This window comes from Protopterus annectens, chromosome 8.part0, assembly GCF_019279795.1.
Source record: "Protopterus annectens isolate FY-2018-M chromosome 8.part0, PAN1.0, whole genome shotgun sequence".
Taxonomy (NCBI): domain Eukaryota; kingdom Metazoa; phylum Chordata; order Ceratodontiformes; family Protopteridae; genus Protopterus; species Protopterus annectens.
Genome location: NC_056741.1, coordinates 1,436,218,428 through 1,436,243,498, shown reverse-complemented (window position 1 = coordinate 1,436,243,498; position 25,071 = coordinate 1,436,218,428). Strand labels below are relative to the sequence as shown.

The following is a 25,071-nucleotide window of genomic DNA, read 5'->3' as shown; positions in this document are numbered from 1 at the left end:
AGCAGGAGCAGTGTGAAGTTACGACGTCGGAGTGCTTCCTGAAGCAAGCACCTTCGCCATCACCCAGAACCAGGCCCACCCGAACAGGAATGAGAGCCCAGAACTGAGGACAACCTCGGAACCGGGGTCACACCCCGCTCCATTGGACCCACTCCCAGGGATGGAGCCTCAAAAACAAGATTGTGGCAGATGTTATCCCCAGATCAGAGGATGGAACCGATAAAACACTCAGAACTGTGCTTAGGACAGAGGACTCCATTCCCCATTCCCCAACCATGAGTAGGAGGAAGGGATGGTTCTGATGGAACCGAAACCTAAAGGGGTGGCCTCGAAGCCTCAGTGATAGTCAATGTCGGTGCCGAGGAACGGGTTTCCACAAAGGCCGTCAAAGCAATGGGCTTCGGAATAGATGGATCTAAAGGAGGAGTATAAGTCAGAGTCCTGGGAGAGACAGACCCAAACCCCAAATGGGGGGGGGGGGGTGAGTCTTAGGAACATTTATTATCCCTCTGGCTGTCAACAGCTGATCCAACAGGTGCACCACATCAAATTCGGAAAGACTCCTGGTGGACCTCATGGACACTCCTGAAGGGGAGTCGGGTCGGTCCAGAAAGGGGCTGCACATCTGACCTAGGAATGGATCCAATGAACGGGAGTATCGGATCCGTGGTGTCTGAGCTAGTGGCACCATAATCTCTAATTTGGAGACAGGTAGTAAAGGAATCAGCGGAGTAGAAAAAGGACTCAGTGCCGAGGAGGCACTCGGAGTCAAAGTTATTGGTTCCAAAGGAATTGCGTGTGTCAAAACTGATTTTGGTGAGGTAAAAGGTGAAGTCAGTGCCGTAGCTGTTGTCGAAGGTGAGGTCGGAGCCGTAGTTGACATGGAAAGCAGGGTCGGTGCCGAAGGTGGCACCGATGTTGAAAGTCCTGTAATGTCCATGACTTCGGTCAATCTGCCAAATGGAGCAGAGCTCGGAACGGAAGCAGTATTCGTAATCGGAGCCAATGAAGCAATCCGATAATTCGTAGGACTTGCCCTTATCACCAGCCGGTGAAGAGGGATCCGAATGGGGACGTTTCTTGTCCTTCACTGGAGGGGTTGAGACCTCAGACACAGAAAGGGCCTCTGAGAAAGGAGAAATTAAAAGGCCTTTCAAAATCAATTTATTTTTCCTTTCATTCAGCGTCTGCTGACTAAAACTTTGACAAATCTGGCAAGGAGGTTTAACAGAGAGGTGAGAAACCCCCAGACAATAAGCACAGTCGTCGTGCAAGGCGCAGTTAGGGGGTTTACCACTGCAAGAGGTGCAATGTTTAAACCCCGATGTCCCTTTTTTGTCAGACATTTCCATACACACAGAAAATACTAGTACCTAAAAAGTAAGAAGGAAGAAGAAATGGAAAGAAGATACCAACGATGGTATTAAGCAATACCACAAGGGTAAGGAGAGGGCATACCAACGATGGTATAAGAAATACCCAATGGGTAGAGCTAGTTAGATAAAATGAGGGTAAAAGAGTGAAATTGGAATACAATCCTGTGTGATGAAATCAAGAGAGACTTTTGAATGTTCTCTTGGAATCCCAGGGTGCATAGAAAATCTCTCACCCAAGTAAGTTTCTTGACGCATTGAAAAAGACTCTGCAAAGATAAAAAACTTTTTTAAATATGAAAAAATGTGGATACCCATTAGCTTGCAACGAGTTATAACAGGAACTAGACCCTTTGTGAACACTCTTGGAGCAGTGGACAGCCCAAAGTTTAAGGCAGGGAATGGATAATGTGATCCAGACACACACAAGCTTAAGAATAGTCTGAAATCTGGATGAATAGGAATGTAAGAAGCGTCTTTGAAATCTAAGGTTACAAAATCTCAAATGAGGAAGAGAAAACAGGCTGTGAAGTGAAAGCATTTTGAACTTGCCAATATCACATACTAGTTTAGGAAGTAAAGGTCCAGAACTGGTGGTGAGACATATGGGCACTTAGATAGCAATCTGAACTTTGACCACAAGGTGCCCGTGGTGATAAGGAAATCCTTCTATGTGGCTCAGTTTGTAAGTAAAGGCATAGCATCCAGATCTAAAGATGACATAGTACCACTGTACTTAGCCCTCATCAGACCAACAACCGAGTACAATGCACTCTTTGGCATGCACATTGCCAGGCACCTGCAACAGTTGGAGCGTCTTCAGAGGTTTCTCACCAAAAAATGTGGGGTATAACTAACATGTATGTGGACCAATCTGAGGTCTGATCTGTGGCTGACTTACAAGGCAGTCTATGACCCAGCCCTGATGGAAATGTTGCATATTGACAAAACTAAAAGCACAAGGGTTACCCGCTCCATAGACATAAACCTGATCTTTGACATGAATAGATCATGCTGGAGACAGAGATTATGTGTCCCAAAGATTGCTCCTCTTCTGGAACAGACTTGCTATTCACATGAAGTAGAGACCCTCCCAACCATCTTCAAGCGCAATCTGGACTAATGGATGGGAATTGCAAATTCACTCCTGGGGTGGCACCCATGCCCCTTACAGACAGACGAAATCTGTAAAAATAGCGAAAACCCCACAGACCCTTGATATATTTCCCCCAGGGACAGTAAATTTGGTAAAATCTCTGTAAAACAGGCTAGACTTGCAAAGTCATTACCCTAGTAATCTCCTATGAACCTCTGGTCTCTAAGCATCTTCTTTCTTTGGCACCAAAAACATTCTTACATAAAAACCCTTTCCCAACTGGGAAGGAGGAACTGCTTTGATTAACCCCCAAGGCAGCATGTGCTGTGGGATAGGAAGGAAGAGAGGGGTTTGATTTGGTGGATGTGGAATAATTCCTTAGAATGGAGGAATTTCTTCCAGTTATCATCTGTAACCTTGTTGAATCAGCCTCAGAACACATTTGTCTGAAACAATCTGTTATCAGAGACAGAAATGGAGATTCAGACTTTCTAGAAAAAGTAAGAGACTAAGGGTGTGGGGGGGGGGTTCCTTATACAGTTTTTCTGCTGTATTTGTCTTTTCTTTTTTCTGGATGTTCCTGCTTTCTTCTTGGAATCTCCCTGCCATTGTTTTTTTAAATGTCTGCTTACCAGCATTTTGCTGAGATTGTTTACTTAGTTTCTTGCCAAAACTGGACAACAGATCAGAAAATCCCTTGGAAAATTTAGAGATAAACAGCTGAAAAATCTAAACAGATTTCTTGCATTTTATAACCTCTTCAGCAGGGGGTTCTAAAACTAAATTTCTGTCCAAACGAGAATCTAATATATAATTTTTCAGATTTTCAGGGAGGTTTGTGCAATGCAGCCAGGAAAACCTCTTTAACACAGTACAAGTGGCAACAGTCCTGGATGTAGTATCAACACTTTAAACAATTAGTTATGACCTGAGAAAATAAAGAAAATAACCAACGCAAAAAGATTTTTCTTCACAGATAAAACATTCCTCATACTTTCACAATTAGAATAAATTTTCACATATTAGCCCGAGAATTCAAAATTTTAAAAATTAAAGATGAAGCGTGCACTTTTTTCCAGACTTGTCAACTGTTTTACCATCCTTGTCTGGAGGATAACAATTAACAAAATACTTGGCAGCATACCTCTCAACTGTCTAGATTTTCAAAAAATGTCCAGATTTCTGGCTCACATTTTTGGTCCGTTTCTCAAAAAACTGTTTTGGTTGTAGCAAATCACTGAGGATTCAAGTCAGGATATAATGACACAAAAATTTGAGTTTCAGGCTTCATACCCTTCAGAAAAATTCACGTCAATTCAAAAACCAAACCTGTTACTCTATCAACTTAAGTGTGTAAGGGCATTATTTAAAAATTGTCCCTATTTTTGGACCTCTGTGACCCAACTGTTTATGGCTTTGTCTAGATTTCTTGCTCTAAGAGGTTGAGAGGTATGCTTGGCAGCAAATGGATTAACTAAAGCTATAGCTGCTGGCTCAGGTCTAGGATAAGTGCATAAAAATTTGGAAGATTCAGGAACTTTGTAGAACTCTATCTGATTTCCTAGGTGCAGCAGGCTGACTGTCATGGAAACCGAAGGCTGTCTCAAACACATTCTCCAATGCTGACAGTAGTGGGGGGATTACAGGAGGTTCCTCAAAGTCCAGTTATAACAGCTCATAGTATTTTCTAAGGGACTGATAACCTTGAGTTCCCCCATTGAAAACAATGGCACATTCTGGAAACAGTTCTAGAGAAAGAAAATCTCTGAAAGGGAGGTTCAGATGACATGCTGAGTTTGAATTAAAAATGTACAGAAGAAAAACCTGTATCTGTCACATCGCTTTCCTCTCCAGATTTATATTTCATCAGGAAAAGAGGAATCCCGGTTTCTTTTACTAGAAACCAGCTGATAAAAAGGGTCAATAACCTGTAAAAGACCCTTAGCCAGACATAATAAACTACTCCTGTCCGGTGAAAGTGGTGCAGGAGATGATAAATGTTTACTTTTCTGTTTCTTTCTGATAGGAATGTTGAGGCAAATAGGATTATTAATGGCATCAGATGATTCTGCAGGGATGGACACAACATTTTAGCTAAGCAGGGGCACCTTCACTGCCTGTTCTCCCAAGACTGACAAGAGTGGATCTCCCTTGCCCACTGAGGGGACCCTAACATTTGCAGAGGATAAGGCTAACACCTGGTCCATACTGTCTCTATGGATAACACCAGAGGGATCTGGGAAAAAGATGAGTGGTCTGAGGAACCAGCTTTGTCCACAGCAGAGTCAGCCACCTGCGGTGCAGGAAAATTGCTATCCTGTCATGATGGCAATGGCCGTTTAACTTTTTCTTTTCTTTTTTTGGCTGGAAATAGGACCAACCATGGGAACAGTTGTTTGTTCCATGGCTAAGTCAAAAAAAAGAAGTTATGTCTTACCATAACATTTCATCTGTGTTGTTGATCTTCGTTCATTCCTTACTGATGGGTTATCGGTTCTGTCCTCGGAACCAAGCCGGCCAATATCAAGCTCACGTCAGCCAAAAACTCTCGAGCCAAGGTCCTACCCAGAATGCTCTGATCCCTGTTACCTCAGATCGAGTTTGCAAGTTGATAGATAAAAGTAGAGGCTACCTCTAGTCATAACAGACCTACAAGAAAGGAGTACATGAGATCAACCAAGAACCTCCGGATGGGGGACAGAGGGTGGGAAGTAATGAATGAACGAAGATCAACAGCACAGATGGAAAGTTATGGTAAGACATAACTTCTTTATCTGATGTTAATCTTCGTTCATTCCTTACTGATGGGACAGAGTCCCCAGCTACATGTATTCCTGGGTGGCCCTCATGGAAGGACATTCCTGAGCACCATGGAACCAAAGGAAGCTCTACCTCTGGAGACCAAGTCAAATTTGTAATGAAGAATAAAGGTATGAGGTTTGGCCCAAGTTGCAGCTGAACAAATATAATTGAGGGAAGCCTTAGCATGGAAAGCTGCTGAAGTTGCCACAGATCTTGTAGAATGTGTTTGACTCTATGAGGCAAGGTGAGATTGTTTTTGTTGTAGATAAAGGTGATACAATTTCTCAACCATGAAGCCAATGTAACTTTTGATACAGGATGACCCCGTCTAGGTCCAGAAAAAGCCAGAAATAGTTGGTCTGATTTATGGGTAGATTTTGTTCTGTCCAGAAAAAATCGTATTTGCCTGTGGACATCCAAGGAGTGCAGGCAATACTCTCCCTTGTTAGGAAAGAACACTGGGAGATCAATAGATTGGTTAATCACTCTGACACCACTTTTGGTAAAAAGGTAGAATTGGTTCTCAGTTATACCCTATCCTTAGGGAAGATAAGATAGGGAGATTTGATCCATAAGGACTGAAGTTCTGACAATATCCTGGATGATGTGACTGCAATCAGAAACAAAGTTTTCCAAGAGAGATATCTTGCAGCACAAGAGGATGCAGGTTCAAAGGGTGGAGCTGTTAAAGCTTGCAGAACCAAATCAAATCCCAAGGTTGTACGGGTTCTCTAAAGGGAGGTTTTAGGTGGATAACCCCTTTCAAGAAAGTCTTACAGAGTCTGTCTGACATAAGTTAAGAATCTTGAAAGCCAATAAGAAAATTGGAGATGGCAGCTAAATGTACACAGATAGTACAGGCAGACACCCCAGAGTGGAAAAGATGTGATACGTAATCCAATACCACCGAGACTGGGGCTGACAAGGTGTCTATTTGCTTATCTGCTGCCCATAGAGAGAACCTCTTTCATTTGTTAAGATAGATTAGTCTGGTGGACGATTTATGAGATGCAATAAGAATACTGCGCACAGGGGACGAAAGGTTTTCATGACTGGCAATCATAGGAAGTGGAGAAACCAAGCTGTTAGTCTCAGGGTTGATACATTGGGGTGAATCAGACCCTGCAGATGGGAGATCAACGTTGGTGATGGATTGAGGATCCATGGTTGATCTAGCAGGTGAGGCCAGAGAAAGGGAAACCAGACTTGTCGAGGCCAATATCACTTTGCTCTTCAACTGTTGTGCTTTCTTTAGAAATCGGGGGAAGAGGAGGATAGACATAAAGAAGACCCGAGGGCCAAGCGTGGACTAGAGCATCCCTTGGTGACTGTCCCCGAGGGGGGATCAGGGCAAAGTAGTTGCTGCACTTGTAGTTGGTTGGGGAGGCAAACAGGTTGCAGCAAGGCTGGCCCCAGCAGTGGAAGATTTTTGCCCCTATCAGAGGATTGAGGAACCACTCGTGAGGCTGTAGAATGCACTTGCTCAATTTGTCTCCTATCACGTTGGAGCTCACGGGAATGTGTGTTGCATTCAGAAAGCGGTTGTGAGCTATCACCCATTGCCATATTCTCATGGCCTCTTGGCATAATGGGTAAGATCTGGTGCCCCCTTGTTTGTTGATGTACCAAGACCATTGACATGTTATCTGATTGGATCGCAACAGTCCTTGATGGAAGGAAGGAGTGAAATGCGTGCAATGCTAGAAGCACCACCCTCAGTTCAAGGACATTGATATGCACAAGGGCCTCTGTCTCTGACCAGGTGCCTTGGACCGAATTTCCCTAACATAGCTCCCCCCCCATCAGGGAGGCGTCAGTGGGCACCGTGGCTATTGCTTGATGGGGGGTGAAAGGGTGGAACCATTGTTGGGGATTTCGAGACATCCATCAGAGTAAATCTTGCTTGCATCTCTGAGTCACACTTATTTGAAAAGACAAAGGATGTTGTAGAGGGTACCATTGAAGAAATCTTATGTGGAATCTGGCTAGGGGAACAATGGTAATCAAAGCTGCCAGTGACCCCAGTAGCTGAAGTACAGATCGAGGTGGGGATTTGTGGTGAAAGAGCAGCAGCTGAACTTGTTGTCTTATTATCTGAAGTCTGTGTTCTGGAAGGGATGCTGTGCAATTTCTCGTGTCCAACAGTACCCCTATGAATTCCAAAGACTGAGTTGGGGTTGTGTTGGATTTCTCACAGTTTATACCGATTACCAGGCTTCGAGCTGTTAAGAGAGTATACTGTAGGGCTTCTTCCAGTAGAAGCTTGGTGGGGGTGGTAAGGAGCCAGTCATCTAGATATGGAAATGCCTGGAATCCTTGAAGTCGCAAGTGAGTGATAACCACTGCCATGCATTTTGTGAACACTATGGGGGCTGTAGAGAGACCGAAAGGTAAGGGTCGAAACTGGTAGTGACTGGCTCCATTACGGAAGTGGAGGTATCTTCTTGAGCGTTTGTCCATCTTTATGTGGTAATACACATCTTGAAGATCTACAGAGAACATCCAATTGTCTTCTTCCAGAAGAGGAGGGACAGACTGAACCGTGACCATCTGGAATTTCTCTTTTTTTACAAATTTGTTTAGTGTACTGAGATCCAGAGTTGGTCTCCAGTCCCGTCTTTTTTGGCACTAAAAAGAACCGTAAATAAAATCCGAATCCTATCTGGTCTGGGGGGACCATCTGGATTAATTTTTTGTAGCAGCTTTTTGATTTCATGTGCTGCTGTCTCCCTTTGACTGGGTGGAACATTGGGCAACACTCTTGATGAGACTGGGCAAAGATGGAAGGGGATTTGACAGCTTCTGGATATAATCTGTTGTACCCAAGAGTCAGTTTTCTTTTGCCAGGCAGCAAGGTACAAGGAGAAATGACACTGACCACTTCCAGAGGTGAGCAGTCAGACAATGCTTCAGGAGCACTGATAGGGTTGGCCAGAGAACAAATCTCTGGAACCCCGGTTTCGCTGACCTCCTCTGCCTTGAAAGGGCCATCTTCCATAGGAGTTTCCCCCTCTGCCTCTAGGGGAAAACTCGGCACGTGCATCCTGGAAAGAACCCTGTGATTTCTTTTTCCAGATCTTTCTGCTCCTCTGATTTCTGGAATAAAATCACTGAGGAGTGGAGTGTCTTGACACCAATGGCAGACAAGGTCTTGCCATCTTGTTCGCACCATGCCAGTGTATCCTTGACTTTAGGGCCAAACAAAGAAGCGGCCTCTATGGGGGCATTCATGAAGGAAGCCTTAAAGGAGTCCACAAAGTCACAAAGGTGCATCCAAGCATGGTGTCTGGCAACAATACCTACCCCTGCCGTTCTAGCCACCTCTTTCATTGCGTGAGAAATAAGACGCATGGAAGAGTTGGAAATGGACTCTAGGGTGGCTATCTGAGAAGCCACATTATCACGGACTTCGTCAGAAACAGCTCCTGCCAACGTTTCAGAGAGCTGGTTGATAAGATCTCGCTGAAGCCTGGTAAAATGTGCCAGATAATTCAAAGACCTTACGGCGAAGGTGGATGAAGCAAACACATGCTCCCCTAATCTGTCAATCGCCCGGGACTCTCTGTTGGGGGAAATGGACAGTTTGGCTAACTTCTGCCAAATCCTTCTTAGTAGCAGCTGCCACCACCATAGCGTCTACTGGAAGACCAGGTGACCAGTGGGGGTGCTCCGCCGGGGGGGGGGGGATAATATTTTGTCTGGCCTCTTAGGTATCGCTTCCATGGTATCAAGAGCCTTCTGGATGAGCTCATCAGCAGGCGGGGTGACCCAGGAGGTAGGGGGCTGGGCACGAAAGCCTGCAGGAATACGGATTCCTCAGAGGGAGGATTAGAGGTCTTCAGGTCACTCCTCTGTTTAAGGATCTCGAGGATGTCACCAAAGGTCACCTCATCAGAGGGTGACCGTGGGAACCTTTCCCCGTCATCAAAATCCGTATCTTCAGTCAATGACTCCTCAGTGGAGTCCATGTGCTTCCTCTTGCATGATGCTTTGCGGTGTGCTTCCTCACTGGGAGGTTCTGGGGAAGACTGCAAAGAAGGGGTCTCCTGAGGAGGAGAGACCTGAAGCTCTTGTGACTGGTGTCAAGGGATTGAAACTTGTGGCAGTTGCAGCACAGAGGGAGTAGAGGACTCTGACAAATGAGCTTTGCCAGCGGAGGCAAGCGCCCTCTCCATGGCCTGGAAGGCTGGCCCGCCCAAGGAGGAATGGGAGCCCAGAACCAAGCACGACAACCTTTGAACTGGGGTCACACCCCACCCCGACAGGCCCGCCCCCAGACCAGGAGTCTCAAGAGGACCATGAAACGTGAGAGAGAGAGAGAGAGAGAGAGAGAGAGAGCATCCCTGGAAGGTGCCATAGAAAAAAATCGGCATGGAGCCAGTAATGATCTCCCCAACAGCACAGCCACTGGCCTGAGAAGAGCCCGATGCCCAGTGCACCAAAGGCCACAAAGTCGACTCTGGTTCCAAAGTGAGATCCACTATTGGATTTGGAGGAAGGGAATCTGGTGTCAGAGTAATAGGTTTTGAAACTTGATTGGCAGTCAAAGGAGGAGTATACATTGGGGTATGAGGCAAAATACACTCACCTGAATGAGGGAACGTGGACTTCAACAGCTGAGAAAGATCTCTGGCCACAACCAACTGGTCAACAAGCCGCAGCACATCCTGCTCAGAAAGACTCTTGGTTGACCTCATGGACAGGCTGATGGCGATTCTGGCCTTTCTAAGAAAGGACTATTTTGACTGCTTGCAAAAGGATCCAGTGAAGGGGAATATTTGGTCCTTGCTAATTCAACAGGTGCAGGGCTCAAAGCTAAGGAAGTGTGCACCAAAGAAAACGGTGTAGAAAAGGTCTGCGCTGAAGATGTCAACACCGTGGTAGTTGAAGATGTCTGCACCGCAAAAGTCTGCCCCAAAAGGTACGGTGCCGTAGTGGAAAGTGTCTGCACTAAGGACGGTGCTGAGAAGGACTGCACTGAAGTACATGGTGCAGAAAAAGTCTGCGCTGTGGAGTACAGAAGAGTCATACTTGGTGCCAAAGGGGACTGAACCTGTACTGACAGTGCTGTTAGGGCAACCGTAGTTGTCTGCACCGAGAACTCCAGTGCCGATATTGATAAAGGAGACGTGGCTGTAGTCAGGATCACTTGGGGCTGTGCCAAGCCTGGAGCCGACAGGGTCACAGGTGGCAGCGCCGGAGTAGTAATCAATTCACCTTTTAGTGAGTCGACTCCCTACGATCTACAGCAGGAGAAGAAGGGAGTGACTTCGATGAAGTAGAGAAAGAATGCCTTTTGCAGGGTTTAACAGGAGGGGGTGAGCCCTCTGACCCAGAAATAGCCTCAGAGAAAGGAGACTTGAGGAGACCTTTCAAAATTAACTTATTCTTCCTCTCATTGAGAGTCCTGGTAGAGAAGTTTTTACAAATCCCACACGGAGTATCGACAGTCAAGTGGGAGACATTAAGGCAGTAGACATATAAGTCATGGCCATCGGAAAGCGGTAACTTACGGCCGCAATCCTTGCACTGCTTGAAACCAACAGAACTCTTCTTATCTGACATAACTGGTGTTGAGAAGAAGCACGATAGCAAAAGGAAGAATAACGGCTACCCAAGAAAAGGGTAAAAAGAGAAAAGGAAGGAATACCAATGATGGTGATAGAGAATTACCACAAGGTAAGAAAAGAGGGTAATAAAAAGAGGGTAATAAATGGAGAGAGTCTAAATTGTGCGATAGGGTAGGAAAATATTAGAATAAACTTTTGATAAAATTTTAGAGTAATAATATATAAACTGTCAAAAAAATTAGACACTTAGCTGAGAGAGTGGCTTGACAGCTGTTCAGCAATGTGGCAAATGAGATCTGAGGTAACAGGGAGCAGCGCATTCTAGGTAGGACCTTGGCTCGAGAGTTTTTGGCTGATGTGAGCTTGATATTGGCCGGCTTGGTTCTGAGGAAGGAACCGATAACCCATCGGTAAGGAATGAACGAAGATTAACAACATCATATTGGTGCTTGTCTCCTAGGAAAAGTAAGCACCACAAGCCAGTAAAATTTTAAAACTGGTTAAAAGTAACATTTCCAAATTAAAACACAGTAAAAAGCACTCATACATCAGCCCTCAAAAGTAATTTAAACACAATTTCTACACAGAAAAAAAAGTGCTAGAACATTTAAACATACTTTTAAACTGTAAGAAACAAATGTACCCTTGTTTAAAAGTACAGCAAATTCACTAACAGTCAATAAAAACACATATTCCTAGCTTAAAAAATACTCTCCTGAACAGGAAATAAGTTAAACAATAACAATAATAATATGTGGAATATTTTTCCCCAAAAGGAACTTATCTGCCCAGCAATGGAACAGCAACTTGTCAGTTCTCAAAAGCCCACTGAGGAGTGCACTCTTTGGCAGCAGGAAACCACTGAAGGGCTTGGCATCCAAACTTGTTATTTTAGTCAGCTCAGTTGCAACTAATGGTTTGGGTGTGTGGAAGTAGGCCCTGAAGCTTTGGAAGTTGGACAGCTGTTATGTCCATGACAGAACATAACCTATATAGGTTAGGCTACTGAGCAGTGATCAATCCTTAATCTCTCATATGGAATGTCTTGGGTTACTTGGAAAAAAGCGACAAAGCTGAAAAATGAAACAAGGTCAGTTTTATCTTGAATTGGAGAAAGTAAAAATATTTCATATTTACCATGGCCTGCCATATTCTGGTTGCAAGAGCACTTGAGGGTTGAGGGGAATGACCCTTTAAGATTTTTCTAAAGAAGGGCAAAACTAGAACACATATAAAATAAAATGACTGAATATACAGGAAAAAAAAAAGATGTCTATTGAGAAAAAGAGAGACTAAATTACAATTTTACATTGTCCATAACAAAAAAAGTGAAGCATAAAAGCACAAACCCTCAGGCATCAGTGGGAAAGAAAAGAGGAATGGAGGATATGCCTCTCATACTTTATGTGTAGTTCACCTACATTGCTAATAAGAAGGTAGTCTTCCAAGCAAAGAGAGAAAGACTCTGCTGAGAAAGCTTGCAGGTTCTGGTACAGGACTTCTACTACTATTACAAAGATAATTTTACTGAACAGTACCCTAATGAATGACAGGCCCATAAAGGAAATTACATATGTGTAAGTTGCACTTTCCGCTAACAGTAGTTCGATTTCTTTACCAAAAGCATAGAAAATGTCTGTCAAATGAAGGTGTGGGAAGGAGCCAAAAGTTTTGGAAGCTGTCTGGTTGTTGAACCTTGGGAAAGACTCAACCTATAAAAAGCCTTAGGTCTACTAAAGCAGTGGGAATGATGAGCAACTATTTTTTTCCAAAAATTCAATTTTCCCATTTTCAGTTGTTCAAAATTAAGGGGGCATCAGTTTCTTTCTATAAAATTCAGATCCAAGCTGGTGAAGTACTGCACTTTGGTGGTCTCAAATGCAGGATGCCTTTCGGGAATAATTTAATAGGCATCAGAGGAAAGGAGGAGGAAGGTCAGTGTAAGCAAACTGACAAGGCTGCTACATAGACCTGTGTGTAAAACATGGCCCATGTGATAAAAGGAAAGAAAAATAACTGAAATCCAGCTATGGAAAACATGCAGAGTTTCTTCTGTGAATCACTGAAGGAAATGCAATGGATTGCTTTTAGGTAATGAGCTGCAGTAAGCACTCGTTAGGCTATGACAGTCATTACTAGCTTTCAAACTAAATGCCAAAAAATGCATCATCATCTCCATTGGGGAGAGTGATATCCCCACAAATTATCACATTTATAACAAGGTCCTAAGCAACTAATTGGTGGTGAGGGACTTTTGACCTCCATATTGCCTCCGATGTACAGAAAGCATTCTACATGGGCCACCTTATTATTAGTAAAGGGTGCTTCAGACAGTTTGCTATTATAATTAATTGCAATTCCATCTCCTGAAAAAAAAAAAAAATGAAATTTCCTTCCATGCCTTGGAAACATTGATTTTTTTTTTTTTTTTTTGCTATCAGTCATGTCACCTCCTCATTCCCACAGCCAACAGCCTCCCCCAAACACCTGGCAAGCTTACTCCCCCGACCCCGGATTGGGGACCATATGAAATCCTAGGGAAAAGGCGGAGATAAAATCAGTGTGTCCCAGTACAGCACCATGCTAACAGCAGTAAGAAGCTTTCTTCTTTTACATTTTCTGAAACTTTTTTTTTTCCTACAGTTGGGCTACAGTCATTTTTTTTCAATGAACATTTTTCTTTATTAATAGGCAACAAATAAGTTATCTTTTTACCATAATGTTCCATCTGTGTTGTCTTTCATCTAACTTCAACCTATTGGCTCGGATCCGAATCAGCCACATTACATAGCTTGGATCCAAGAATTGAACTCCTCCTCCTCCACTCACAATTCCCCACTCCACCATCACTACCTTAGATAGAGTTTGCTGAAACAGCCAAAGCAGAAAGAATAAGAAGTACAGGTACCAGGAAAATAACACAACATCTTCAGGAGCTCAAAGGTGACCAAGGAATGGTATGAGATCCATCTTGCAGGTCCTCAAAAAAAAGGAAGGGGGGGCGGAGGTGGGGAAGGTTGAAGACAGATGAAAGGCAACAACAAAGATGGAACATTATGGTTAAGAACATAACTTCTTTATTTGATGATGTTGCTTTTATCTGATCTTCAACCCATGGGACTAAGTCCCTAGCTACTTAGACCCTGGCTGGCCCTAAGGATGGATGTTTCGGAGTACGGCAGAGCCAAAGGATGCTCGGCTTCTGGAAATTATGTCCAGTTTGTAGTGGTTGATAAAGGTATGAGGGTTAGCCCACATAGCTGCTGCACAGATGTTATCGATGGAAACTCTGGACCAGAATGCAGAGGAGGTAGAAATTGATTTGGTGGAATGGGCTTTCATTCTGTGTGGTAAGGGAATACATTTTAGATTATAAATCAAGTGAATACATTTGCAAATCCAATTAGAAATTGTCACTTTTGAAACCGTTCTTCCTAGTCTTGCGTGACCTAGATCTAGATCTTGGAGATTCTTCTGGTGGAGGAATTAGGGCAAAGAACTTGCTGCACTTTCTGTTAGAAGGAAAGGTGAGGAGATCGCAGCAAGGATGACCCAATTTCTGGAAGATCATGTTCACCACTGCTGGGATGAAAGACCATTCATGAGGCATCAGCAGGGTTCTACTGAACCTGTCTAGAACGGCGGACTCCCTCGGAATGTGCATCACGACAAGAAAGAGGCTGGAAGAGATCACTCATTCCCACAATCTCATGGCTTCTCAACATAAGGGATATGATCTGGTTCCCCCTTGTTTGTTTATATACCAGAATACCGACAAATTGTCGGTGTGGACAGCAACAGCCCCAGTCAGAAGAGAGTCCTGAAGTGCTTGCAACACCAGAAGCACTGCTCTCATCTCCAGGACATTTATATGCAAATTAGTCTCCAGGGCTGACCACATGCCTTGGACAGTCTGTTCCAGGTAATGACCCCCCCCCCCAACTGGGAAGCATCCGTGGTCACCATAGCTGCGGGTGTAGGAGCTAAGAAAGGACCGTCCAGAAAATTTTGAGGGTGAAACCACCACATCAGAGAAAGTTTGCAGACCCTTGACAATCGTACCAGATGAGAGAAAGGAAGATCCAAGAAAGACCATTGTACTGCCAGGGTCCATTAAAGTACTCTTATATGAAAAAGGACTGTGGGAATAATGGCAACGGTTGCAGCCATGGACCCCAGAGCTCAAAGGACCAGATATGCCAGGGGGTACGGAATGTGTAGAATATGTCTGATATGAAGCTTTAATGACAGGATTTGTTGGGGAGGGGGGAGAAAGGCTTTGAACTGTAAAGTGTCGAGACATGCTCCTATAAAGTCTCGGACTTGTACTCGTTGGAGATGTGACACTTTCAAGCTGACAGAAATTCCCAAATACTGAGCTAGTTGCAAGATGTAATTCCTGGCTAGCAACAGTCGATGTCTGGTGGAAGCACCTATGAGCCAGTCGTCCAGTATTGGAATACTTGGAAACGCTGCAGTCTGGGATAGGCTGCCACTACTGCCATGACTTTGGTGAACACCCTGGGGGCTGTGGTGAGACCAAAGGAGAATACTCAGAACTGGAAGTGACTGGCTCCCAACCAGAAGTGGACAAACCTTCTGGAGCACCTGTCCAATCTTTATATGATAGTACACAACCTGGAGGTCTATGGAGCGGGTCTATATCACATAATCGATTCACGGAACATCAAACGCTCAAATGAGCGAATGTTCACATAATCGAATACTGCATTGTGGGGGGCTGTGCCCCCCACACCTCTCGTTAAATATATATGCCTACTCCGAGGTCGCACTACAGTGAGGAAAGGGCAAAAATCCCGGTCTTCACTGTAGTGTGAAATAAATCCAGGAACTTCGATGATGTGAAAATTCGTTCATTTGAGCGTTCAATGTTCCCTGATTCGAAGTTATGATACAGACCGTATGGAGCACGTCCAGTCATTCTCCTGTAACATGGAGAGTATGGATAGAATAGTGACCATACAGAATTTTGTTTTGGCAACTGATATGATCAGATCGGTGAGGTCCAGTATAGGTCTCAAGTCCCCAGTCTTTTTTGGCACCAAAAAGAATGTTGAGTAGATGCCTTACCTGGACTGGTTTGGGGGGACTGGCTGGGTGACTCTTTCTTAGCAGACTGGAAATTTCCACGGCTGCTGTCTCCCTTCGATCGGGTGGAACATCAGGAAGGGTTTTTTTGGGTCTGGGGTTGGACAGTAAAGGAATATTGTACCTTCTGGATATGTTGGTCAATATTTAACAGTCTGTGGTGATGGCTTCCCAGGCTGCTGGCTAAAGTCATAGATGCCCCCCCCAACTGCCTCCAGAGTGCAGCAGTCAGATAACCCCTCAGGGATGTGGAAAGGGTTTCTCCGAGAAAGGTTCTCAGAAACCCTGGTTTCTGGGTCCTCCTCTGCCCCCAGGGCAGCGTCCATTGTTTCCTCCACTGCCTCTGGAGGAAACCTCTCCCTGAGACTGAAAGGAAGAGCTCTGGGACTTCTGGAACCATAACTTCTTACCACAACGCTGATTCCAGGAAAAGGCTCTTTCTGGGGTAGCGAAGCAGACCTCTATGGCAGAAATCGTCTTCCCATCTTTCTCGCTTTGGGAGAGAGTGTCGCAAATAGATGAACCGAACAAGGCTGATCCGTCGAAAGGGGCATTGGTGAATGACACCTTGAAGGGTTTAGAAAAATCGCAAAGCTGCATCCAGGCATGGCATCGAATAGCAATGCTGGAACTCGCTGCCTTAGAGGTTACTTCCGCAGCATGTGAAAGTATCCTCATAGAGGTGTTGGACATGGCAGTGAGGGTGGCCAGCTTACAGGAGACAGACCTCTTCTCCTCTTCAGGCATGAACCCTGTGGGAGACTGAACAATCTCTTTTATTAGATCCTTCTGAAGCCTGGTGATATGGGCCAAATAGTTCAGCGCCCTCACAGCGAAGGTTGCTGAAGAATAAACCCACTTCCCAAATCTGTCCATAGCCCTAGACTCCCAGTTAGGGGGATGATCAGTGGATCTTTCTTGAGCGAGTTCCTTTTTGGTGGCCACTGCAACCAACATGGCATCGACAAATAGTGTGTGTGTATATGAGAGACAAGTAAGGTGCTGCTTCAAACACATGGACAAGTAAAGTAAAAGTGAGGGTTTGTCTGTGTAAAATGCCAGAGTTAGGGAGAGCAGGTGACTAGTTAATTTGCTCAGGCTCAAACCCTGTACCTTAGTTACAGGAAACAAGAGTCTGAATCCTCAACCCCAATTACCAACTTGCTAAAAATTGAGCTTCAGCTGCATTTTCAAGGAATTCAGTTCAGGTGCATTTTCAATTAACTGAGTTGCATTTTTTAAGGAATTGAGTTTCAAGTACATTTTTCAAGGAACTGAGTTTCAGGTGCATTTTTCAAGGAACAGTGAGCTTCAAGGGAAGATAAGTTTACTGCTGCTCATGCTAAGTCTGTTTACAATCTGCAGCTGTTTTGTTTAGCAAAAGCTAACACTACTGTGCTATAGAACTGAAAAGCATTGTTCGCAGCACAACAGGTAGCATACTTCCTTTTGATGCAGAAGTCTGTTTGCTGTACTCCCACAGCCACAGCATGTAGATGGACTGCTGGTACTGCATTGTTGTTTAAGGATTGTATGGGGTGTAGCAGTCCTGAGTGTGTCTTCCTTTGGATGAGATGCCTAGTAACTATGAACCTGTTTGCCATCCATCCCCTATTGCAATATTACCAGCTTACCATTTTTTTTTTTATTATAGCATAAGCAATTTATTTTTTAAGGGCAGCAGGCACTGAATTTGTAGATGAAACACTGAAATATAAAGTTGTTTGCTAACAGCAACCTCTTCATTAGTCACGGATCTCTTTAATGTGGAATTATTCAGATGACTTTTACTTCTGCAGAGATTGTGCATATTGACTGATACTGGTGGATTGTAATGACAGACATTTGAATGGCCTTTTGTGGCTGAAATTTTCTGAATTAGGCAGTTTTGTCATTATTGGTTCATACATTTTGTTTCATTGCTTATGAGAAAAATGTTCAAAACTACAAATTTAAAACATGCTCTAAGTGGCAATGTATTATACAAGGAATGTAATTTAATACAATCAGGAAGGTGAATCAAAGAACACATGCATGTTTGCATGGTCCTAAAAATTAGTGCGAAGGGTTTATGATTTGAAAATGGCCCAAAGGTTAACTTTATCTGCCACTGGCCAGATACATTTTCTTTGAATGTGGGTTTCAATGCTGTTTCAATTAATGTGAGTTTCAAGGGCAAAGAAGTTTTAAAGCTAAGTCTGTTTTCCATGTCAGACTGTATTGCTTTGATTAGCAACTGTCTAACAGTGTTTGCGCTATAAAATTTTTAAACTAAAAATTTTAAATTAAATCCAAATATCTGTAAGCATTTTAGAAGTAAAGCAGTAAACAATACACACATTGAGAGGTATGAGCAGTGCTTGCGGTAAGTGGGGAGAAATAGCCAAGTAAAAGGACATTGGAATTGCTGCAGGGCTGTGTATTGGGGGGCTCCTGATGCATTACCCTGCCTAGGGCCCCATTTGCCCATGATCCAGTTCTCGGTACAGTTAAGGGTGTTGATCCATTATTAAGACTTGGAATTTATACTGTTCTTTTTCAAATAAATGTGTAGTTTTAGTAAACCTTGTACTTGCTTTTGGCCTTTTTATTACTTGTAAGCTGTGGGTTACTATCAGCATTACATACTGCTTTGCCAGCAAGCATCATTAGCTTCATGTGTTTAAGACAGTGATACCTGGAATCAAGATGAGGTAAAACAAAAAGCATTTACGCATACAGAATGTTATGCAGAAGGAAATAGAAAAAGACATCAATACCCTTTGGCACTGGTTCACCTAGAAATAACTTATGAACAATGCTACCAAAATCATTTGTGTGACTTGGTGGTACTCCAAAAATGTTTAACAGCATGACTTCTGTTCTAGTGCATGGCTTCCTGAATTTGCTGTGGCCCACACATTTAAGCATAGACACCTGGGTGTCTGGTTAAAACTCTTACATTTAAAGGTCTTGTTAACAAGAGTATGGAAAATGTACACATGAAACAAACTCTTTCATATATTATCAAATCTCCTGCAACTCAAACTATGCTCTAAGTCATCAAATCTTCTAAACTCTGAAGCCAGGAAATCTACTGGAATAAAACTCCTCACACCCAAATTAGAATCCACCCTTGTTGTTACCCTTAACTTCCCTTGTAACACAGCCATGATATAAACAATATAAAACATTATTTGTTGGTTCATCTTCTTGTCTGGAAAGCATCATGGACAGTCTTACCAGTAATGACTAGTGTCAACTTGTCAGCATCACTCTTCTTCACCATGAACACTTGTCTTCCCTTAGCCGTAAAACTTCAAACTAAGCCATTCCACTACTAATTAAGGTCACACACTTAAGGAGGAGCAATGAAGTGTAATAGCCTAATTTTAGATTATTTTCATGTAAACAAGCTTTTACCAACATAGCTCCTGCCACCAGAAATTTCTCCCTTATTATGTCAGAAATGAGTAGCATTCTAACAGATTTAGTGCTGAACTAGCCATCTTAAAATCTCAAATGAATACAAATATAATACAGATAAAGGTTGATTAATACTAGAGTAATTAATTGCCTTGCATGCATGCGTACTTCTCCCACCAAGCTGTAAAGGCTGACTCTTAGGCTTAGTGTTATCTGACAGGTTATCCTGAATACTTCCTGTTACAATACTGTAATATCTCAGCCGAATAGTCATTCTATTTAAATCAGTTCAATGTGAGGTTACAAGCTTCTTCTTTCAGATGAGCTTTTATTTGACCTTACTTGTCACTCTCTCGGCATCTGTTGAAGTACATTCTATAGTCAAAGAATTAATTTCTCTTGCTTGTGATCGTTTATAACCCATTGTTCTGCTGCTGCTTTACAGCTCAAGCCATGGCTGAAAAAGGTCTTTGTACCAGCTCACACAGTGAACAAAGAAATTATGCAGGTTTGCTCTTAGGAACAAGGAATAAAGAGCTTATAATTATTTAGACAAATTAAATAATACAGTCTAAAGAAAGTGTGGTCTTCCTTACCAAAATAAAAGGACACTGCAAAAAGGTATGAATCTGAAGAACAAAACAGCAGAAAACAACCCAACAGAACAGAACAGACAACAGCTGTATTTTTTAGGTGAAATTCCATCACTACAACTGTGTGATATAAGTTCTGGGACCATAAGGAAGGTGGGGGTATCTCTCTCTGGACTACTGAGAAAATTAGGTCTTCGGAAGAATGCCAATAGTGGTGGTAAGGCTTCAGAAACTGAGGCCTAGTGACTGACACTACCTACCTGTAAGAATACCTCAGACAAGTACTGTTGATGGCATATATTGATAATGGTAGAGTTTGGAAGCCATGCAATTTCTAATGCAACCTATGCCACCAAATGAAAACACAAGGTTTAGTAAAGAACTTACCCTCTCCAAGTTCATCATAAAGCAGTAATGCGGGTTCTCCACAAATCTTTCCATTATAAAGACATCTAGCTTGGACTTTAAATGTATAATTATGGCCCACTTTCAGGTTTGAAATTCTGAAGTAATTTTCTGTAGTGTTTCCAAGATAAACCGTGGTATTCAGCACACTGTCAAACATGAAGATTTCATAGCCCTAATGAAGTAAAGAAAAATATATGCAGTAAAACAAATGCAGAACATTCTGAACACTTCAACGTCTAACTTCAGTAGCTTACCAGATCAAATCAGATCAGAATTTTCACACACTGGTGTCCAGCATCTGTTTATCTTCCCTTGGTGAGAGTCAGTAAACTGCATTTATCTAAGTACTCCACATAAGTGTAGAAATTCAAAGACAAGGATCACTGCTGTAGGGTATTCATAGCATATGGAAATTATCTGCCAATGGATATCAATAGTCTTCCAGCCGAAACTTTTAACAGTAGCCAGACTTACAGACAGGTGTGACTGCCTTCTCATGCAGAAGATAGCTGGTAACTTAGCTGTAAGGGGGGGAATAACAGCACCATCTTTAGTTCATTTGCTGACTCCCCCCCCCCTCTACATGTCATATAGTAGGGAAAAGGAGGCAGGCCAAATTATCTAGGGCAATATGACAAATCTCCTTCAACATAAATACAATAGCATAAACCACACTCAAACAAAAAGTCAAAAAGAACGCATTCAAAGATGCTTCTGTAGCTTTATTTTCCAAGTGCAGCCCATTATTAACATGGTTTATCCTAGGGGAAAAAAAAAGGTGGCACACATGCACACACACACACGTTCACACACCACAAATAGGAGAGCAGGACAATCAGAGCTGCTACTGCAACAAATAATTCTATTACTTGCACAGTTATGGTGACTGCAAGTAGTACTCTTACACAAATGTATTAAGCATTAATCCTGAAGTATATTCATAATACAAGGAACATATACATCCATAATAAAAGTCACTGACCCTGCACAGTGTTTTTTTTCAAGACAGCAGAGGCAAAACCTAGCCTTGCTTCTATACTGATAGTCCAAGCTGTAATTCTTAAAGATGTACATAGAAGTCAACTTGACTGCCTCACAAACTCACCAGCACCTTGAGCTGTTACACTTAAAAAGGTTGTAGTAGTGAATGTTGCCCCATATCAGTGTCTCCTGCATTTTGTGAATCTCTGTACTGTTAAATTCCAACTTATCCAACAGCTTTAACAAACCTCATGCAATCTATTAAGACAGTTCTTCTTGTCCAAAAAATAGTCAAGCACAGCATAAAACTGAAACATGGATCTTTTGCCATACAATGGGTAGCTTAAGAGTAAGTTTGCTGCCACCGCCGCCAACTGAAACGTTGCTTTTGTGGGAGATGTAATCCAATGTCAGTATGAGACACAGGTATCGGACACAATCAGCACTACTTCTCCTTGTGCACACTACGCATAAGTCACAAGGTAGAACAGTGAAAAAAATACGGAGCATGGCTATGGGGCACCTGTCTAGTATACAGAATTTGATTATGCTTTTAAACTCAAGAAAGGGAGGAAAGGAAGCACCAAAAATAGGAAAATAAGGCAGAGTAGCCTAAGTGAGGGTATAGAATGACAGAAGATGAAAAAATAACTTTTAGCTTCAGCAGAGAGATTACTCTAGGAAAATCTAAGCACAACTACTAAAAATAGAAACTTTGAGGAAAATAGTAGCTTATATGCCACAAAGCTGACAAAAATGATTTTTAACAGTGAAGCTGCAGTAGAGCCACTTAATAGCTATATGAGAAATAGAGAACCACAGCTCTGCATTTCGGGAGAAGGGGAACTTGAATTTGCAGGACATCTGTGAAAGTTGCTGACAAAGGCACCTCTGGCGACCAGTCCAAGGGTTACAGAACACAGACTGGATCAACATGTTATATCAACATGGATAAAAACGTTGAGCGTCTGCCACAGGCTTTTATGCACGCTGATATTTACATCACTTGTACATACACCTTGCAGGTCACAAATTATTTAAATCCCTTTGTCTCTTATATACTCTGACCCCTCAAACTGCACCAATTTCAAGGGGGGAGGAGGCCAATCATTATCACATAACACACCTCTCTATCTACATTTCTCCATTAATTTTATGCAAATATTTGCACATTCATTTTTTTCAATCAAGTCTGATTAGCTTTGCCTGTAATTGGTCACTCTACATCATTTGCCAGCTCTGACACCAATGAAGGAAACATAACAATGCAAAATCTATTTATTTAATGACAGAGTACTTTTTCTTAAGGGTATAATTCAGGTAATTGAGAGTATACAATTTATTTTTCACATCTGGTAGGAAAGTTGAGATGGGACAAGAAAGGATGGTGAGGGTACTGAATGGAACAAAGGCTCTAACATGAATTTTCAGCATGATTAAAGGTAATTTTAGAATGGGTGAAACTGTGGGTGCAGCTATCCATATGGGGCATCTGCTCATATATGGAAGGGTAACCTTCCTTTTTGGAAAATGTATATACTTGGGTGAGTGTATGTTCCGAGTTAAACATGCTTGCGAGATTAAAATATACAAAGTTTATTTCTTGTTTGTTTTGTGAATGTTTTTATTGAAATAAAGTCTGGGAAAATGTGACATGGGTCTAAACACAGATGAGAGGCGGCAAAACCATATAAGTTCAGCCTGCCAGATACTAATGTATGGTACTAGTTGGAAACATATATTTAAAAAATACTGTCATGGTGAATATGAGAAAGTAATAGCATCTTACCAAAATGGCTACCTTAACCTTCATTATCATGGAATATGAATGGCACTGTAGGTATGAATAAGTAGCAAAGAGTAATCTTACTAAGAAGTATGGGGTGCAATGTTAGAGAAGATGCACTTTGAAATGAGCATGTGAATTTGGTAAGGAAAGGATTCCAGAATCGTTATTCAGCATAGAATCATGGGCAAAGGAAAACTGGGTTAATAATACTGACTTCAAGAGGGGCATCAACAGTGACAGAGAAGAAGGAGACGAAATACAACAAGGGTTACTGGCAAGGATGGAGGATTACAATGGCATGCATTTATTTTCCACCTAGAACTACAATTAGAGAGCATAAAAGAATTATGGGAGAGGCAATTTTTCATGGATGAGGACTAGAACCTGATATGTAATACAGAAGCTGTATCAGGGGAATCTAGAAGGGAAAATGTAACAGAAAATGAGAATATGTGGGATCAGAGATGTGAAATGAGTAGCGGGAACCAAGGCAGAATTTACATATTCCTCCCCAAAGTTCACTACCTAGGCAAGACTGGACAGAAAAGTACAGTTGTGTAAGTTGCATATACCAATAACAGCAGATGTTTGAATTCTTCACTGCTGCAGTAGCCTGTGTGTGCATCTTGCGAAGGAGACAGCAACTGGCCAGTTTCTAAAAATGTTCACTCCCTCCCACACCACTACTCTGGCTGATTATAGGCTAAGCCCTTTTGGAAGGAACTAAACAGCCTTTCTCCTTACCAAAAAAGGGTAACTCATTCTAAACTTAAAGATATAAACAACAAATCCAAACTTTTTTATCCCACACTAGAACTATATATAACAAAGGGTGATGGTGGGTGGGTACTGCAACTGCAGCAGCGAAGATTTCAAACATCTACTGTTATAGGCAAGTTCAACCAATACAGCTGTACCATGTTCATCACTCTCAATGCTGCAGCAGCCTACAGGTAGAATACTATTGCTTATCTAACCTGGGAGGCAGAAAGATAAGGGTCTAGGAGTCCCTACAGAATGATCCTAGCAAAGGCTGCTCTGGACCTGGAGGAGTCTAGTTTATAGTGAGTTGTAAATGTATGGTCAGATGACCACGCTGCTGTCTCTAGACTGCTTCTAGTGTTCTCCCCTTTCCAGTATGCCAATAGAGATGCTAAGGGTCTAGTGGAATGTACCTTAACATTACCTGGAATAATTTTGCCATGGTGTGATTAACAAAACACAATAGCAGAGAAAAAAACACTTAGAAATGGTCTGTTTAAACATGCCTTGACCTTTTTTAGTTCCAGAATAGGAAATATATTGCTTGTTAGTTTTCCTGAAGGACTTTGTTATGTCAAGATAGTACCAGAGTTACCTATACACATCAAGAGTATGAAGAATCTTTTCTCCCTTGTTTTCAGGATGTTGATAGAAAACAGGGAGATTGATTACCTGATTCAATGTGAACTCTGAAACAACCCTGGCCATAAAAGAGGTGGCTTGCAGAGTGACTGCATCGCTATGGAACACCAGATAGAATTTTCCAACCAAGACTCTTCTTGAAGTTGACAGAACAATGAGAAGAGCAGTTTTCCAAATGAAGAACCTCAAATCAGCCAGGGAGGCAGGTTCAAAGGGTGATCGTCAATTGCACCAGTACAGAACTGAGATCCCAAGGAGGAAAAAAATGTTTACAAGGAGGTCTTGTGTGTAAAACTCCTTTCAGAAACTGCTTCACTATAAACAGAGAGGGAAGAGAGTGATACATGGGCAGACATGCTGAAATGGCTGCAAGAAGCTTTACAGAGGAATAAGACAGGTCAGAGGATAGTAACAACCATAAATATTTGAGCACAAATCAGAAAACAATTGTGTAGAATGCTATTTAGTTCTGCAGAAGCAGATGGACTCTGTATAACTTTATACATGCTAAGAAGCTGTGTATATGTTAGTTGATGAGGGT

The 25,071-nt window shown here is 42.5% G+C and overlaps 1 protein-coding gene across 1 annotated transcript in view; it reads right to left on the bottom strand.

Moving 5' to 3' along the window:
* The window catches only part of SORL1 (sortilin related receptor 1), a 5,131,225-nt gene that overhangs the window by 72,419 nt on the left and 5,033,735 nt on the right, over positions 1-25,071 (bottom strand). The window contains exon 46 of the mRNA XM_044081038.1: positions 20,336-20,528. Within this exon, the coding sequence (XP_043936973.1) occupies positions 20,336-20,528 (193 nt within the window). The remainder of the gene's footprint in view (positions 1-20,335; positions 20,529-25,071) is intronic.